The sequence below is a fragment of the Vanellus vanellus genome (genome assembly GCF_965231255.1).
Source record: "Vanellus vanellus genome assembly, chromosome: 6".
NCBI lineage: Eukaryota > Metazoa > Chordata > Aves > Charadriiformes > Charadriidae > Vanellus > Vanellus vanellus.
In genome coordinates, this window is record NC_138911.1 from 4,483,982 (window position 1) to 4,501,956 (window position 17,975).

The window sequence follows — 17,975 nt, forward strand, 5'->3', positions numbered from 1 at the left end:
TATTAACTTCGCTGAGACTCTGTCGGTGTTGAATTTGGTACCGTGAGCAGAAATTGTGCTCAGACTAAATTTTGCGTGGAGTCTGTCAGGGATCAGTTACGGGTTTTATACAGGGTTAACATTATCTGAGCCTTTTCTAACCGAGGGGAAAAAAGGTTAAGTTGATTTGAGGACAGGCGGAAGTCAAAATTCATTTATTCTTCTCCCTTCTGGGAAATTAATTAATTCTTTTTCTGAACCCTGGCTATGAAGAAAACTTTGCAGTCTTCCGAAATGGCAGCAAAATCACAGGAACCCGAGTTTAAAGCTTGGGTTGATAACAGAAGGTATCTCTGCTCGCGTTGACATGGTTTAATTCTGGGTTTCTGAGATGCGCAGCGTTTGTCAGCAGAACCCCCCGTCTGCTGCGCTGCTTAAAAACACTACAGTGAAACTGCATATTAAACAAGATAGTTTTTTAAATTGCTCCATCAGGTTTGTGCTGTAAGAATTAAAGCCGTTCGTATGGCAGTTTCTTCCGGTGCCTGGGTCTTTGTTTCTTTTTACAGGGTGCGTAGTACGAAGCTCTTCACTCTTGAATATCTGAAACAGGTCACAGCTTTTACAAAGCATTATACAGCCCAGAGAAATAAACTTTTTTACGATGTGTCTTGGCATAAATCTTTGATTTCCAGCCATTGCCTATACTGTAACTGTGTGATAATGGCTACTTTAATTAATTAGTCTGTGACAGTAATACATATGCAGAAAATGTTATTCTTCTGCTTTGTGCGTAGGATTATTTTTGTGTCTTTAAGCAGTACTACTGTGCTTGTCCGAAGCAATCGCGCAGGAGAATTTCGGTAGGAGATGCTATCCAGGATCCAGGTGCGAGGAAGGAGGGGGCACGTATGTGTCGGTGTCCCGCCAGCCACCAGAATCAATCAGTTGGGGACAGGTGAATCTGTGACCTTCAGGCCTCGAGACAGAAGTATGCGCGGTGGCCGGGACGGAGCAGGGGGCACACAGCGCCTGGCAACGGCCGGTGGCCGCGGCTCCCTTCCCATGGAACTTTTTTAGGAAGGAACAACTGTGGATGACTATATCGCAAGAGCTCCTTCCCATGACACGGCCGTGGGATGACCATAACTGCTTCTTTAGTTGCATGTGTTTGGATAAACGAAACCGGATCACTCGCTGGTGTGCTGCCGTCCCCCTCGCAGTCATTGAGAAGCTGTACTGTACTTGCATTACTTAATTTTAAGTTATTTTATTTTTATAATTAACCATTTAATAGAGTGCCGTGTATTAATACGCAACATTTTTCTCAGGTAAAAGCTTTGTTTGCGATAAAACATTCTGTGTAGTCCTTTCTACAAGAGTTTAGTTAAATTCTGGATTTCCTGCTGCAAATTCAAGTTAATGATATCCAGAGCCTTCAACACTTCAACAGCTAGCATGGGAGGGAATACCACAGTGCACAAGAGCCAGTGCTGGCCGCAGCGAGAAGTTTTGGTGTCGGTCCTTCCTTTTAACCATTTAAATAGTTATTTTAAAATTACTCTTTTAAAAATACTGTTTTATGTAGAATTCGAGCATGTTTGGAGAGGAAGTCCCATCTTTGCTACGTAGTGATTGAATTTTACATTTAATCCCAGCTGCACAGCACTAGAAACGTAATTTTTAGTCTGGAAGCCCCAGGTAGAAAAGGGTGTCCTGTGAAGTGCCTGGGAAGGTGGAAATGAAGGATTAATGGGACTCATTACCCCCCTCGTTATGTACATACTGAGCACAGCCACGGTTTCTTCCCATCTGTTCCTGTCTTCAGTTGTACATAAGCAGAGATTTGGTGCCAAGAACATACAGATAGCGTGGCATGTGCTAAAACCTAATCGAGTGTCTATTGAGACCAGCGAAGAGTCTTATCTATATCCGAAATGAATGATTCTCCGGGGGCAGGATACTCTGTTGATATTTGTTTTGCGAAGCTGAACTTGTTGCTTAACTAGTTGTGATTTAGGACGTCTCCAGATTTCAAATTAGGTTAATGCCCAAATCGTCCTTGTCTTTAAACACCCCAAATAATGCAATTGTAATAGAGATGGTCAACTCTTCACGTACGTGCGAAGACAGGGTACCCATGATTGTAGATTTTTGTTTCTGTGGCTAGATCAGTTACAACCTGGCTTCGGGATATGGGTTCGCTTTATTTGCCCTTATGCTTCATCTGTTATTTCAGTTCTAATATATCCACCAAGTTCTGTCAAAATCCTGAAACTGAATCTCAAGAGACGTTTTCCTCGAAATAATGGCGAGCAGCGTATAAGCGCTTGGAACAAGATATTCTTTAAAAAAGGATACGTTTTGATTGGGATAGCTACAAATGAGGATATATTTTAAACAAAGCAATAATAATTCCGATTTATAGCCTTCTGGGGAAAGGGAAATTTGCAATTTTGCCTTGGTATTTCTTATGTATAATTAAGTTTAGGAAAGAGTGCAAATGAGACATTATTTGAGGGTTGTACCCTCCCTCCTCCAAAACCCCAGGGTTTTAAGGATTGTCAACATAACGACTTAAGATTTTAAGGCTCTTCCTACGTTTTGACACAAAAATGTTGAGTGTAAAAGCTTGATCTGCAAATACAGACAAGAATATATTTGCCGTAAGAAACAGCTTGCTGTAAACAGCTTGTGTTATACTCTTCCCTTGTTTCTACGTTGCGTGTGAAGGCTGCGGGAGTATTGCATAGGAGTTTGTGAAGCTTTAAACACTTTTACACGGAATCAATCTTCTTTTTTTCCTTTAAAAACTAATGTACTGGCCATAACATGGAGCCTCAACTTAAATGGAAAGCACTGGTTTCAATATAAGTATTGAGTTCTCTGGGTAAGCTCATAAAACCGCCACATCAATCACTGGAAAGGTTGGGAGCAGAGGTCTTGCGTCATAACACGAGAAACTTCCCGTGGTTTCTAAGTGACGGAACCTACAGCAAGTTTAATTCTGATTATTGTTTGAGGGAAAACATCTGTATCTGCCACAGGGGCAGCACTTAGTTATAATTTACCTTGTGTGTTTGACTTGGCAGGGTTGGACGTACGGCTTTGGCTGCAGACAGTTTCCGTATTCAAGTCTTTGTCTGATATAGTCAATGTTCAACATGTATCGGTGCCCACCTATGGGTCTCCGTTTACAGGCTGAGGACATTTTGGGTGGGTTTTTTGTTTGTTTCTGGCATGCCCTATTCTGCTCATAGAGGCCAGGGCATGCTTCCTAGCTCCTCTGCTTTCTAGCACTGACAAGAATAGAAATTGAAATTGCCATTATATGACAAGTGCAAAAACTTGTGTGGGTCTGGTGGCCAATGTTGTCGGAAATGCGTAATTGCTGTAAGGTACGCTTGAGAACAGAGGGAAATCTGAGTAATATACCTGGGAAGAGTAATAGTGGAATAAGAATTAAATAAACGTATTCTGATCAACATATAGGAGTTCAGTGAAGCTGTTAAATTTGTGTCTACTTGAGTTTCATATGTGTAGCAGCGAGGAAGGAACGAGGAGTGTGCAGGTCTGGTGGGAATGAAAACGATGATGTGCAATGGTGGCCTTCACAAAAGTACTTAGAAATCAGTAAATATATGTGACCACTAGCTTTCAATCCTGCTTTTCCAGCAAGAGGATGAAGGTCATACTGGTGTAACAAAGCAACTGCTGCTGGTCTGGTGCTTGGCGGTTGTGCATGTGCAATGCTTCCTAGGCGAGATGCCTTCTGCTCCCACCACCCCGAGGTTCATGTTAAGAGGAAGTTTTCACGTGGCTGACTTGAAACGTGCATTTTGGCTCTGTGAATATGAGAATGGGAGCTGTGACACCTGATTCATGACACCTGACGGCAGTTTAATTCTATGGGTGTTTATTTTTTTCATATCAGCTCCAAATTATAAGAAAGGTGGAGGAGCCCCTGGAGGTGGGCAGCCCTCGGGTGCGGGCTCAGCCGTCCTCAGTTTACGTTTAGGGACATTTTAGAATAAATAACTGTCGTATGGGCTGCAGGACTGATAATGCACTTTGATAGTTGACTGTACCTGAAACAATTTATATGCGGCGGTTCAAAATTGCGAATTCATCTGATGCTTTTGGCCAGGCAGTGTAAGAAGGCAAAGCTCAGCTTTGGACGCTGCCGGTAATGTGTCCACGTGAGGTAATCACTGTGGATGTCTGTCCTTGGTTTTCCTTCTCCTTTTGCACAGCTTTCCCGTATTTAGGGTAGGCGGGAGATGAGAGCATCCAACTGACATCGTTCCTGCTTTGCTTCTGCCGTGTTAAACGTTGCTGGCAAAGCAAAGGAGAAATCAGAATTGTCAGCCAAAAAACAATTGTAGCTCCCAGTGAAAAAGAAAATACACGCTCCCCTTTGGCAAATCCAGTCTTTTCACATTTGCTTAAAGGGTTTAAGCGATACGGGGACTTGGCCAAGAAAGGGCCTGTAGAGTCTCAGTGATGATTTGCTGCTGAATACTGTAATTTCAAGGAGGCGGCTGTACTTTGTGTCCGAAGTCACCGTGACATGGGGTCGGTAGGTCTTTCCTTAGCTGAGATCTGTTCAGGAATTTCATTTCTATCCTAGGCGCACACCTCTAAATGGTCTAACTACCATGGTGCTACTTCAGAACAGCTCGTTATCTCCAACCCTGTGTGCACTGGGGCATCTTTCTCCAAAAAAACAATATTTGCAGATTATAGTTAGTCATTATGTTAATATAGCAAGGGCCAGAGTCGGAATCCTTCCTTGGAGCTCTTATAGAACATTCCTTAAATGTTACGCTGTTGGAAACTCTCCTCTTTAGACAAGCGACATGATTTCTGTTGCATTAGACTAATTCAGCCAAGCTTAGGGTTCTTCACTCACAAAATAGTATTCGCACCTTAAGTTATTTGACGTACGAATATTTCGGTAGCTTTCTTGTCTTCGGTTTTTATGATAGGAAAAATCAGTGATTGCGTCCCTCGTGCATCCCAGCATCACTGTTTTCATTCTTGGCACCTCGGGGGGGGGAGGTTAAGGCAGCTCCCTGGTTGAGCATTCAGGGCTTTTGCCTCTTATGAGACCAAGTGAGGGTGAGCCCTTTTCCACCGGAGCTGGATAGCAGTCACAAATCACTTTAATTTGGGCCACCAGCCACTCATTGTGTGGGAAGCACCCTGAATTCCTACCAACACTAAATTTTAATAATTTCAGCTATAGACCTGCGTTCTGCGTTTCACTTTCTTCTTGAATTTCCCCAGATTTCTTTCTGCTTTTCTTTTTGAGCTGTATTTTTCCTTCAAAATTGACTAATTGCTCGCACTCCCGTGATTCTGCCATGCAATGTTGTTAGTATCACAGATGATACTGCGTAAATGTTCATAGCATCATTGATGCTTTTTTGTCCTTCGGTTGTATTGTTTTAGTGAGTTCCTTGTGCATGCGATGCTGTACATCCCTGGAGGATCTTATTGCGGCACTTTATTTTCTGAATGTAAGAGGTTTGCTTTTGCAAGCCTCAGTTATTATCTCCTTTATTTCATCGTGCCTGGTTTTAAGTGCTGAAATAGGAAATTTTCCTGTTACAGTAGTGTTTTGATTCTTAGGCGTTCTTGACTATAAAATAATCGTATGTAAATCTATATAAAATCATAGATTTTTCGTAGTCCGCTTCCTGCAATCTTTTGTCTGCATTTTATATTACTGTAATTTTTTTTTTCCTCATTCTTTTTCTATAACAATATAGTGCCCAAAAGCCCCTGCTTCTTACAGCCTTTAGCCAGGCGTTACGACTGATGCGGCAAGGCGGCGAGGTCCAGGTCATGGAATCATAGAATGGTTTAGGTTGGAAAGGACCTTGAAGATCATCGAGTTCCAACCCCCCTGCCCCTCCCACCAGCCCAGGTTGCCCAAGACCACGTCCAGCCTGGCCTTGAACACCTCCAGGGATGGGGCCTCAACAGCCTCTCTGGGCGACCTGTGCCAGTGCCTCACCACCCTCACAGTGAAAAATTTCTTCCTAATGTTCAATCTGAACCTGCCCTCTTCCGGTTTAAAGCCATTCCCCCTCGTCCTATCGCTACATGCCCTTGTAAAAAGTCCTTCCCCAGCTCTCCTGTAGGCCCCCTTTAGGTACTGGAAGGCCACAATGAGATCTCCCCAGGGCCTTCTCATCTCCAGGCTGAACAGCCCCAACTCTTTCAGCCTCTCCTTATAGGAGAGGTGCTCCAGCCCTCGGGTCATCCTCGTGGCTCTCCTCTGGACAAGCTCCAGTGGGTCTATGTCACTCAACCTGTGTTCCACATTCACGCCTCAAGCATTAGTGCTCTGCTGGGGAGTCATCCACCAGTCTGGGCATGGGAGCCGTGTATCTTAAATAGGTGGCTACAATGCTCTGTAAAAACTGTGGCTTTCTCCCCGGGAAGAGCGTGGTAGTGATTTCAAAGGGGGCTCCTTGAATCTGAATTGGCTCTGCAATGAGCATGAGATTAGGAAGCCAGCAAGGATGGCTGTGTAGCACCGAGAGTGAGAGCATGGGTGGGGAACTTGCTACCCAGAAGTAAATCTTAATCCTGTGGTCACTCTGTCCTAAAGGAGAGATGAACAAAGATGAGGGACCTGGGAAGAGAAGCAAAGCAGGACTGAAAGAACTACTTTGAGTTGCCCAGTTGAGATGAGATATTGCTTATCTTTACTCTCTAACCTAAGTAAATCTTCCAGCCCACAGCTGTGAAAGACTGGAAATGTTCTTGGAACGGTAAAGACACGTTAAGGTCAGGTGCTAGAAGTGGATTGGCGCTTTTGTGTGGTATTTATTATTGAAAAGGTAAACTTTGGCTTTCCGGCAAAGTCCCAAACCACCTCAATAAAAGAGCCGCATTGAAAACTTGAAAGGGTTGTTGAGCACTGAGGAAGGAAGCGAGTAGAGATTGACTGTCGTATCATACTGAACTGTGGATAAACGAACCTTTGAACGGCACCCTGCTACAGGCTTCAAGGTCTGACCATTACAGGAAATGTATTCTTTGGTATCTCTCTGGATTTGGAGGTATATAATATACTCAAAGCATACTACGTATTTTGTATACTTTGATATAGTATATCTCAAAGGTTGATAAAAGTTTTGAGTGTATCAGTGTTTATAATTGTTGAAATCACAGTTGGATAGTGCCAGTAACTTTTTTTTTTCCCCCTGATAGAAGAGAATGTTGTAATTGTTATAACCAATAAATGAAAGTACCTTGGCAGCAACCAGTGATGGAGGTTTTCTGGCACCTTCCCTTGTACTTTTTAATTACTCTGAGAAGATCGGGAAGCAGAGGTCGGGTGCTGGGAGCTCAGCCTCCAGTATGCCACACAGCCCTCACTTAGATATTTTTTGGAGGGTAGGCAGGAGCTGACAGGGGAGCTGGGTCTTTCGCCTTCCTTTTTGATGTCTCCAAACTTCACAGAAGAAAGGTAGTTACATGATAGCAGAGCTGGGGCTCGGCATTTGTCTACTTCCTTATCTAGAAAGTGAAAGCGGCGTTTGGTTGCGATGTTTTGGGGAATTAATAAATTAACATTTGCAAGGTGTTCAAACGTGGAGACCCTATTTTATCACTTACTGGTTACCACGATAAAAGCAAGAGTTGCCCTGTGGTATTATCCAAGTGTCCTCTGTGTAATCACACGTGAAACACATGATAATTCCTAAAATGTTGTTCACTGCAGCTTTTTGAAGTGTCTACGCGTAGGCTTCTTCATAGAAATGCTGTGGTTGGGGGCGGGCTGGCGTCTCTCTGCATCTTCTGAATAGGGCAGCAGAGCTTTGGTGGCAGCTCGGTGGGGAACTCGGTGTGAAGCTGCTGCAAGTTCTCCAGTGTGATGTTGAGATACAAGGGAAAAAAATGCCTAACTTGTCCGACCCTTCTGGAGTTTGTGTTGTTGGGTAGGATTTGAATGCAGTCTGGATATAGCAGCTGTAGTCGCTAACAGTCAGACCAGTTGTGCAGGAGACCCTACCCGGTCAAAATTCATTTTATCCTGTGCAGTTCAGCACCGTTGTACCATCTCTCCGAAGGGCAGGATTTGCCCCACTGGGAGCGAGCAGAGTTGCCTGTCATTTCTGACACGCGGAGGATGTTGCGAGTGACCATTTTTTGGATTCCAGCTGAGGTTTCCGGTTACAGTTTTTATATTTGACTGCTTTTGTGGCTGGAAACTTTTGCCAGCTGTCAACTTAAGAGCAAGTGGCGATCTGCCTTCTCAAGCAAATGTGGCCTCCGTGTTTATTTTCGGTTTCGTGTTTGTTATACTTATTGTCGGTTAAAAATCCTGGCATAACATCCTTGACCCTTTAGTAAGATATGTAGTGATCCTTTCTCGTGGTTTGAGTATTGAATAACTTGCTTCATGCGAGTACAAATAACAAAAAGTCCTGACGCACATATAATACTCGATCAATTGAGGACCTCAGTAACAGCCGAGGTTTCGTGTTATGGTTTCCATATAATGAGCGAAGTGACTTTTTACGTGCTACAAAGACTGAGTGCGATAAAAGGTGGCGGGAGATGAAAGTAACTGATTATTACAATGCATTTTCTTTTGTCTCTCTTTTTTCGTTGTTTGTTCTTGAACAGATTGAAAACATAGATGCATGCCTGAGTTTCTTGGCTGCCAAGGGGATTAACATACAGGGGCTGTCAGCAGAAGGTGAGTCAATTTAAAATTTTGTTTTAAATGAGCAACCCGAATTCCTGCTTGTGATTGTAACCAGCACATGGACTGTAATTGAAGGTTGGAGCGATATGGATAATTTAAACTTTTGGCAGTCTTTACTTGTGGTTTTTTTTTTTTTCTTCCCCATCTCAGTATGAAAGGTAGGTAAAATATATATCTAATCTCCACACTGCTGATTTGTACAAATAATTAATGAGACCGAATTAGAATTCAATCACTTTGTTTTCTGTTAAAAATCAGAAATTTCTCATATATGTTCTATAATTGGCACATTGATCAGAGTGTAGATTTTACAGATATTTAAAGTGAACCGCTGGCGGTTGTTTGCCTTTTGAGAGAAAAATTTGTTTTCACATTCTTCAATTATTCTCTTACCTGAAGAAGTATCCATCTTTCTTTTGTTTTTTAGAAGTTTGTTTCCAAATGCAGGAAACTATAAAATGCAAATGTTTTGAACCAAAACAAAAACGGCATTTTGACCTCTAATTAATCACTCCGCTTTTCAAGAGCGCCAGAATTTTTCTGAAACCCAAATGTGACGCAGCGTACTATACTCCTTTATGCCAGGGCATGATGTATGTCAGGATGTATGGTAGGTATGTTTTGGCTCCGAAGCTGTTTAACTGCCGTCTTACAAAGAGATCAAACAGATTTCTGCCATTCTCAGCGCCAGTTTTCACTTACACTTTCATTTAAATACACTTGGAAAAGCGACTGGGTTCAGTGGCTGCTAAGGCAAACTTTGCATATATTATATGACATCTCCTTCAGTGCTTCACAGACTAAATAATTGGATGTGTGGCATCAGGCGAGACTTTAGATTAGGTGACTAAAGTCTCTTTGCAAGTTTAGTTTTGAGGAGGAGGTTGTATCACCAAATCATGCACGCGCATTTACTTGTGTGTGAATAACTTACTCGCCTGTATGTTTAAAACCGTGTTTTCGTCCTTGGAAGGAATCCTATAGCGCAGGCAAGGCAGGACGTGTAGGTGTGGTGGGCTGAGCCCGGCCGGCGGCTGAGCACTGGAGAGAACAGGAAGAGCAAAAGTGAGAAAATGCACCAGTTGTGATAAAGATAGTTTAATGAGCGAAGGAAAAAGGAAGAGAAAAACAAAACTAAGCGATGCGAAGAAAATCACTCGCCGCCTCCCACAAGCGGACAGAGGCCCAGCCAGTTTCCCAGCAGCGGCTGCCTCCCCAGCGCCCTCCTGCCACCCACCTCCGTCTTTATCACTGAGCATGACATAGAATCATGGAATGGTTTAGGTGTGAAGGGACCTTGAAGCTCATCCAGTTCCACCACCCTGCCCTGGGCAGGGGCACCTCCCCCCAGCCCAGGTTTCTCCAAGCCCCGTCCAACCCGGCCTTGAACACCTCCAGGGATGGGGCAGCCACAGCTTCTCGGGGCAACCTGCGCCAGGGACTCACCACCCTCACAGTGAAAAATGTCTTCCTAATATCTAATTGAAATCTCCTCTCTTCCAGTTTAAAGCTATTCCCCCTCATCCTATCGCTACATGCCCGAGTAAAACATCCTTCCCCAGCTCTCCTGTAGGCCCCCTTCAGATACCGGAAGGCCGCAATAAGATCTCCCCGGAGCCTTTTCTTCTCCAGGCTGAACAGCCCCAACTCTCTCTCAGCCTCTCCTCATAGGAGAGGTGCTCCAGCCCTCAGATCATCTTTGTGGCCCTCCTCTGGACCCGCTCCAACAGGTCCATGTCCTTCTTACACTTGGGGTTCCAGAGCTGGATGTAGTGCTCCAGAGCTGGATGTATTATTACTCCAGGTGGGGTCTCACGAGAGAGGACATCCCTTTGGTCGGCTGGGGACGTGTGTCCTGGCTATGTCCCCTTCCCACTCCTCGTGCCTCCTGAGCCCGCTCGCTGGGGGTAGACGCTGGGGAAAAGAGAAAGCCTTGACTCTCTGCAGGTATTGCTCAGGCACAGCCCAAACACTGGTGCGTGATCAGCGCCGCTTCGGTCGCAAATCCAAACCCAGCACCATGCACTTCGTGAGCGTGACTTGCAGTCTTAGCTGAAACACACTTCTGCGTACTGATGGTAAAGTATTTTTATGAAACGTAGGCCAGATAACCACTGTGGATGAACTTGATGGTGAAACCATCGTGTACACAAGTTTTATATACGTACATTGCATTGTATTAAAAAAATATAAAGACTGATAAAATTACTATAAAATTAAAGCTATTCCTTTTTAAAGGCCCGTTATTAAAAATTACATTTGAAAACTACGTTTTGACAATTTGGGAGATAGCTTAAAGAATTCCTTGCTGTCCTCGAAGGGAAGGCCCCTACCTCAGCCTAGTCTGTGAGATCTTACAAGCCACTTGCCAATGCGTATTTGAAATGTAATTTCACTAAGTTTGAGGTAGTTGGTAAGCGTGGAAAGCAAAGTCATGGGTATTTAGTACACGTTGTTCTAACATGCTGTTACCACACCTGGCAGGAGAAGAGGGGGCTGAAGCTGACTTTTTCTGTGGTATATCCTTAGGCTGGGGAAGAACACCAATAACAAATATTTGCCTGCATTATATGCCTCGATAGCTCAGTTGTAATCAGGATTTTCACGTCAAGAAGAGAAAGTATGACCTAAAACTTCTGGCAGCGGAAAGTTTGTTTACCCAGGAAAAGGTTCGAAAGAAAATGCAACTTGTAAAAGCCAATTTCAGCTTCAACATGGTGTGTAGATATTGTAAAAAATCGAATAAATTTCACGCTATTTACCTGTCTTGATACAATGCAAAAAATCTAAGAAAAATAGCAGGTTAGTTGGCGGGAAGACTGTCTCTGTGTGCAAAGTTGGCAGCGTCGTGTTGTTCACGCTGGGGAAGGGACAGCGTGACTGATGTTTGCTGCTCTCCCGCCAAATCGCCAGGCAGACTCGGCAGGATATGGGTTATCCCGTGGCTTCTGCTGATTTTGCGTTTCTTCCTTTCGTTTACACCGTCTCGGAATTACCATATTAAATGATACAGAAGCTAAGAAGAGACCGGTAATGTTTGCTCCCGACATATGAATGAGGACGTTTGCTGGCTCCACCACTGAGACTGAAGGACAAGAGTGACAGCTAGAGAGGGGGAGAGCAGGAACAGTTTGTATAAACGAAGTTAAAAGACTTGAATTCAGCAATAAGTTCAATTTCTGCTCTTAGTCGCTCCTGAACTGTGCTGAGGAAGAAGAACAAGAGAGAACACAGAATCACTGAAAATGAAGTGTACCGTAAGCAAACAAGCCAGTGTTTGTGTGCGAGTTGCCAAGACCTGTTAGGTCAACTGCAAATAACTTTGTTTACTTCACTAGCAGATCTTCATCTCGGAGGAAGCAGAAGATTGTGATTGCTTCCAAATGGGAATAAACACTGAAGTCTCTCCTGGGTTGCTTGAGAACATGTATTTTTCAGTATTACAGTTTTAGTGTGGAGGAAAGCCAGTGATTCAAAACTGGCATTTGGATGACTCCTAAATGTTGAAATAATTTGGGACTTCATACGTCATATCCTTCCAGTATTAAAAAATCCTGCTTTAATATATGTGTGCCACTTAGACGTAGTCTTTTTTTATTGGTTTATGCTGTGAAGATGCTAAGAATCTGCGATCACTGATGATGACCATACTACGCTAGAGACAGACCTTCCCCAGCAACGTCCACCCAAAAAAGGCGTTCCAGTCTCAAAGATTCTTAAATCCTAAAATCTCCGTTTGTAGTTACTAAAGAAAACTATGGGGATGCCGGAAAATTCCATACTCTTCTTGGTGCAGTTTTTTATTGTCCATCGCTTTGAGCTGTCTCTCCATACCCACGCTCTTAAATTTGTTTCCACACCGAGCTGGGTTTTAGCCTCCTGGAATTGCAGGTGCCCAGCTAAGGTTGTCCTCCTTCACGCAATGTATCTCCTCACTGCCAAGATTTTGAAGATTATGGGGAACATAAATGTGCAGTAGAAACTCAAACTGGTGTCATAGATAGCAGCTGCACCTCTTCTGGGTAACTGGTTGGCTGGATAACGATCAGCTGAGCAAATCATGAAGCCATAAAGCGATGAAAGAAAACATCTCACTAGACTTCGGAACAACCACGATGCGGCTCAGACTTTTGCCTCTGATGTGACATTCACGCTTCTGTAGGTAAATCGGTTTCAGCGTGCTCACTCTGCGGTACTGCAGTTCATCCATTTTAGGTCTTTTAGGTCCTTTCCAGTGTCAATGTGGAATTTTTGTTGCTGCGGGACAAATACCCCACAGCACTATTTTAAACGTACCTGAGTAGGGCACTTACCACACTGCCAAATTTTGATGATACCACATTGAGTACAGTCTTCAAAAAAAAAAAATCACTATTTAGTTACTCAACAGATGCCCGCAGTTTTACTGTGTGTGCTGGGAATTAATTCCTCCTTGCATTTCTCTGCCTTGGTTCTATGAAGTTCCCGGTGTTGTTCATGGTCTGATTATGTTCCTCAGTAGAGTCTACGAAGTTCATCCCAGAGCGGTTTTGATGGCTTTGCGTCCCTAACGTCAGCTTGGAGCCCTGTCAGCCTCGAGCGTGTTCTGACTGAGGTTGAGTCTGTCTGTAGTTTGGGATGTATCCTGATGGATCAACTGTGAAGTATATCTACTCCTCACCGTTATGCCTTAAATTCAGACCTACTTGTAGTTGTTTTGGCCCTTTCTCTCCTCTCCCATCATTCATCGTGGACGGAATTTCCTGCTTTTTTCCCATTTTGTTCTGCTCAGCAGACCACCTTGTCTCGCCACTTAAATGAGCGAAGAAGGGTCGATGGGGACTGCATGCAGAGTCCCTCAGTGGTCGACCAGAAGAGGCTAATGCAAACCACAGAAGCAGACACCCACTGTATTTAGGGGTGAATAGTACGTATATACGACAGCTCTATGTTAGGGCAGGATAGATGCACGCTAAGAAAGGTGCAGTGATTCTCCATTTGTACTTCTGCTCACCAGTTTGGCGAACCAGTCTGGTCCATGTAAACTAGTTCTGTTTTTTTTTCTAGTCCTGCGTGCTTTACAGGATCGGATACAAAATAAGCTTGACAGAAGCAGATGCAAACAAGCTTGGCTAAATAACAGCGATCGACCGTTTCTCTTCTTCATCGGTTTGCTTTGATCTGGGTCCTGTACACAACGAGTAGTTTGTGATTTGCAAAAATTTCACTCACGAACGTTAGAGGATGTTAAGTTAATATGTATATTTAAGCTGATGTATGGACTGGAGAGGGGACACTTAAAGCAGGAAGCGGTTGAGAGCGCACTGATGGGCAGAGCGCAGTGAGGTTGAAGTACTCTTTGAAATACTCTTTTTGTGCAAAGCGCGGGGGCAAACTGCCAGGTGAACTACCTCCGCCTGTCTTTAAGATAAGAGAAACAAAGCTACCTCTGAAAGTCCCACCTGAAGTATTTTGCTTAAAACCCAGAGGGAAAAAGACTGCTTCTTTTGAAACGCGTTAAAGGTGTTTACCTTTTGATGATTATTTTTTGGTGATCTTAGGAAAATGTCAAAAGCAGGTTGTTCTTCTGATAAATACAGCGGAAGACAGACAGACACAGACATCAGCACATTTTAGGTGGGGTTATCGTTATAATTGCCCATCGCTTCACATTGACACCAAGTCCTCCTTTCCAATTGCATACAGCTTTGCTAAGTTTAAACATGCAAACCCGTGGTAATTTCTTTTATCTTCTGGCCCATATTGGCGCAGTGAAGCTTCCCAGTGCCTCTGGGTTTGTTTAGTTATGCTTTGGCCTCTGATTAAGTGCTACTTTCCTTACAGTTCCCACGAGTAATCTGAGTTCTTTACTGAAGATAAGGAGATCCCTTTTACTGTGCTTTTCTGTCTTTTGTGTCTCTTTTGCTTTATTTTCTAGTTCCATCGCGGGTCTTCCTTGGCTAAACACGGGCGGGTGAGAGGAGGAACCTGCCCCGTGCAGGTGTTGATGGCAGTGGGAGGAGGCTGAGTTTGGGGCATGACGCTGCACGGGAGCAAGGGTGGACTGGGAAAAGGGGGGGGGGGGGGGGGAAGGGGAAAGGGGCAGGATTCATTGGGACCCCGCTGTCCAGGAATAGACTAAAATTGGTGAAGCAAACAAAGGAAGACAGAGAACGGCTGCTCATGGGCCCTGGGATTGATAATCATTTAAACAAGGGACAGTGATGGGACAGAGCACTGGTGGAGGGGCCAGGCTGCTGGGAGGAAAAAAAGGGTAAGGAAAGTTAGTCAAATAGGAGAGGAAAGGAAAGGAATCTCCTGGGTCTGGGTGATGACCAGGACCACTTAGATAAAGTCTAGGAGTTGCTGATGATACCATAGAACTCGGTGTGTCACTGAGGAGATGGGCATGGGCCAAAACAACGATAAGGAAGAAAGTAAATCAGATTAGTGGTTAGGAAGAAAAGGTAGATTGAGGCACAGGCAGACAAGCAGACCAAAGCTGGTATGGAAAGAAGTAGCAACATTTTTAAGCCATGAGCTTGAGATTTGCTGGGTGAAGGGCTTGGGGTTAAGAAGAGAAGTTTGTTACGCAGCGAAGGTGAGCAACGTGAGCAGAAATGTGGCTGGGAGAGGGAATAAAGGATAGAGCAGGGCCCGTTACACAGTCCGATGGCCTTTCAGCCAGAACCGAGAGCAGAAATTAAAGTTCTGATTCTCACTTCTGTGACGTGTCCTTTTCTTCTCCTCTTGCACTAATCCACGTAGAGGCACTGAAAAGCACAGGGCAGCAGTACGTTTTATTAGTTCCAGTGGTCTGTATAGTGCATGCGGAAGTTTGGCTGTTTGATGTAGCTGTTTTAATTCGCTTTTTTAATTTAGGGAATTAAACATGCGAAATAATTAAGTCACAGCACGTTATTAAGGTGGTCTGCAAGACTGACTCAGCCCTTTTGCATATTAATTATGATACAGCTGTTAAACGCGTGTTCTGGTACATGTCCTTATCTTTGTATTTCTGTTTGGTTTTACATTTTCACGTTTGATACTGCATGGAAGAACAGGATGACTTTTAGGGGTTGAAATGTCTATACATTCACTGTGAAGCTGTCTTTGGTTACCCTGGGTATCCATTCTTTATCTGCTTGTGATAGTATCAAACTGGTAATTATCTGGTTTAATACAGCTATTTCACCCAATAATCATATTTTCTAGTGCAAAGCTGGCATCAGATTTTCATAGCGGCAACAATTAGTCTGATATTCCAGAAATGACATAGTGCTGTGTGATAACTGTGTAATTGCTCTTCCTTGTGCAAATTTAGGACTGAGAAATCATTTACAGTGTGGTGGTGTTAATGCACTTTGGGGGGGGGGGGTGTTTTTTGTTTTTTTTTTGTTACTTTAGTTTAAAGGAGCTATTTAAAGGGTCTGTCCTTTTCAGCACGCTGGCGTTAACGCACAGCCCATAGCAAAAATGGAAGACGTCGTGCAGTCACCCCAGGGGAGAAATTATTTATTTATTTGCAGTTGGTGCTCGCTGGTAATCGGCTGTAATGGCGATTAGATGTGCAGAAAGCCCGTCATATCCTAAAGGAACCGGGTTCGGGTGGCGTTACGCGGAGTGCGGTGGCTGACCCGCTCTACTGTCAGAAAAAAAGGTGGCTGATGAGTGACTTCTCACCATTGCCTTGCAGAAATCAGGAATGGGAATCTGAAGGCCATCTTGGGCCTTTTCTTCAGTTTATCTCGATACAAGCAACAGCAACAGCAGCCACAGAAACAGCAACCGCAACACCATCCCTCCCAGCAGCCTCCCCCAGTGTCCCAGCAAGCAGGGCCTCCATCCCAGTGCCCGGTCGGGGGACCGCAGCACCAGGTGCCGGCTTCGCTCCAGACTCCGTGCCAACAGCCCCCGCCAGCTGCGCAGCATCAGTTCAAAGCACAACCCGAAATGCAGTCCAGGTGGGGACATTTCCTTTACGTTGGTGGGGGTTTTTCATTATTTATTTATTTATTTGTTCGTTCTTTTTTTTCTTTCTTCTTGTAAAAGGTCCTCAAAAGCCAAAGGAACTTCTTTCTTTAGTTCTACCGTAGAATAAAGAGTGTGTTGGGAAAGGAGTGCTGCGTAGCAGTTGACTTCACACCTTTGGAAATCAAAACGGATGTGCTTAACTGTGTTCTCAGTGCTGGAAATACGCAGTCCAGTGGGTGTAAAACACCTGCTAGACCGAGTAACCACAGTATTTTATAAGGATGTTTTTCCCAGTGTTCCTTCTGCTTCTTTCTACTCGCAGAGCACTTACATCATTGCCATTATCGAATATATACTTTGGACATCTGAAAACCAACTTTGGTTCTCGGTTTCCAAGAATTTCAGTCCTTGCTAAGAAGCGGAAGGCACTGGCAGTGACAAAAGAAATGGGTCTCATCACAGCCGGTGAGAGTCCAAATCACATCTAGGCTTATTGGTCAAAAATATTAAGCTGCTGGCTTCCAGGAAAAATAATGTTCACCATTGGCGTTTGTCGGCACTCGTAGATCAGAATACAGATAAATGAGGGTGTCTTTGTCCCTTGAATGTCTTTAGTCCTATGGGTGCTCTTTCCAGGTTAGAATAAAAGCTCTTTACGAAGGCAGTACCACCACGAACACATGTGCAGCCTTCTGCTCGGCCCACCCTTCCACTGCCAAGAGAGTGAGGGCTTTAGTGGGGATAAGTGGGCAGGATTACAGGCCGAAGCCATATTTGCACAACTACTGAAGTCCGAGGGGTTTGTTGTTTTCTTTTTTAAACATCTCAAATTCAGTTAGGGCTTATTTGCGTTAAAATAACACGCGTTAAGGTGAACGCTAGCTTAAGTGCTGTTTATGAGGGATATAAACAGTTTAAATGAGGCTTTCCAAGAGAGTGCTGAGAGCTGATTTGGTTTTTGCTTATGTCTTTCTTCATGAATCGTGCTTATTTGGGCTGGAAACAGTATTTCCGTATAACTGAAAAACATAGTGTTGCTACAGCACGTATAAACTTGTACAGGAAATAATTCCTGTAAAACAAAAACGTATTTGAACATATTTCTGTGACTTTTCTGTCAAAAATACGCAGAGATGCATGGGACCATTTGAATACGGCTTTGGTATTTTCAGTCCATTGTGTGGATTGTGCTGGGTTTCAAATAATTTAAAAAAAAAAAAAAATCTAACTTGAAGGTGTTAAATGTCATGTTTTCTTAGTATATACTAAAGTGAAATTGCTCGGATTCTGCAGAAAAAAAATACAGAAAGAA

The 17,975-nt window shown here is 43.8% G+C and overlaps 1 protein-coding gene across 1 annotated transcript in view; it reads left to right on the top strand.

The window, feature by feature from the left end:
• Positions 1-17,975, top strand: part of NAV2 (neuron navigator 2) — a 179,556-nt gene that overhangs the window by 22,539 nt on the left and 139,042 nt on the right. Inside the window, exons 4-5 of the mRNA XM_082484750.1 lie at positions 8,629-8,701; positions 16,386-16,653. Of these exons, the coding sequence (XP_082340876.1) occupies positions 8,629-8,701; positions 16,386-16,653 (341 nt within the window). The remainder of the gene's footprint in view (positions 1-8,628; positions 8,702-16,385; positions 16,654-17,975) is intronic.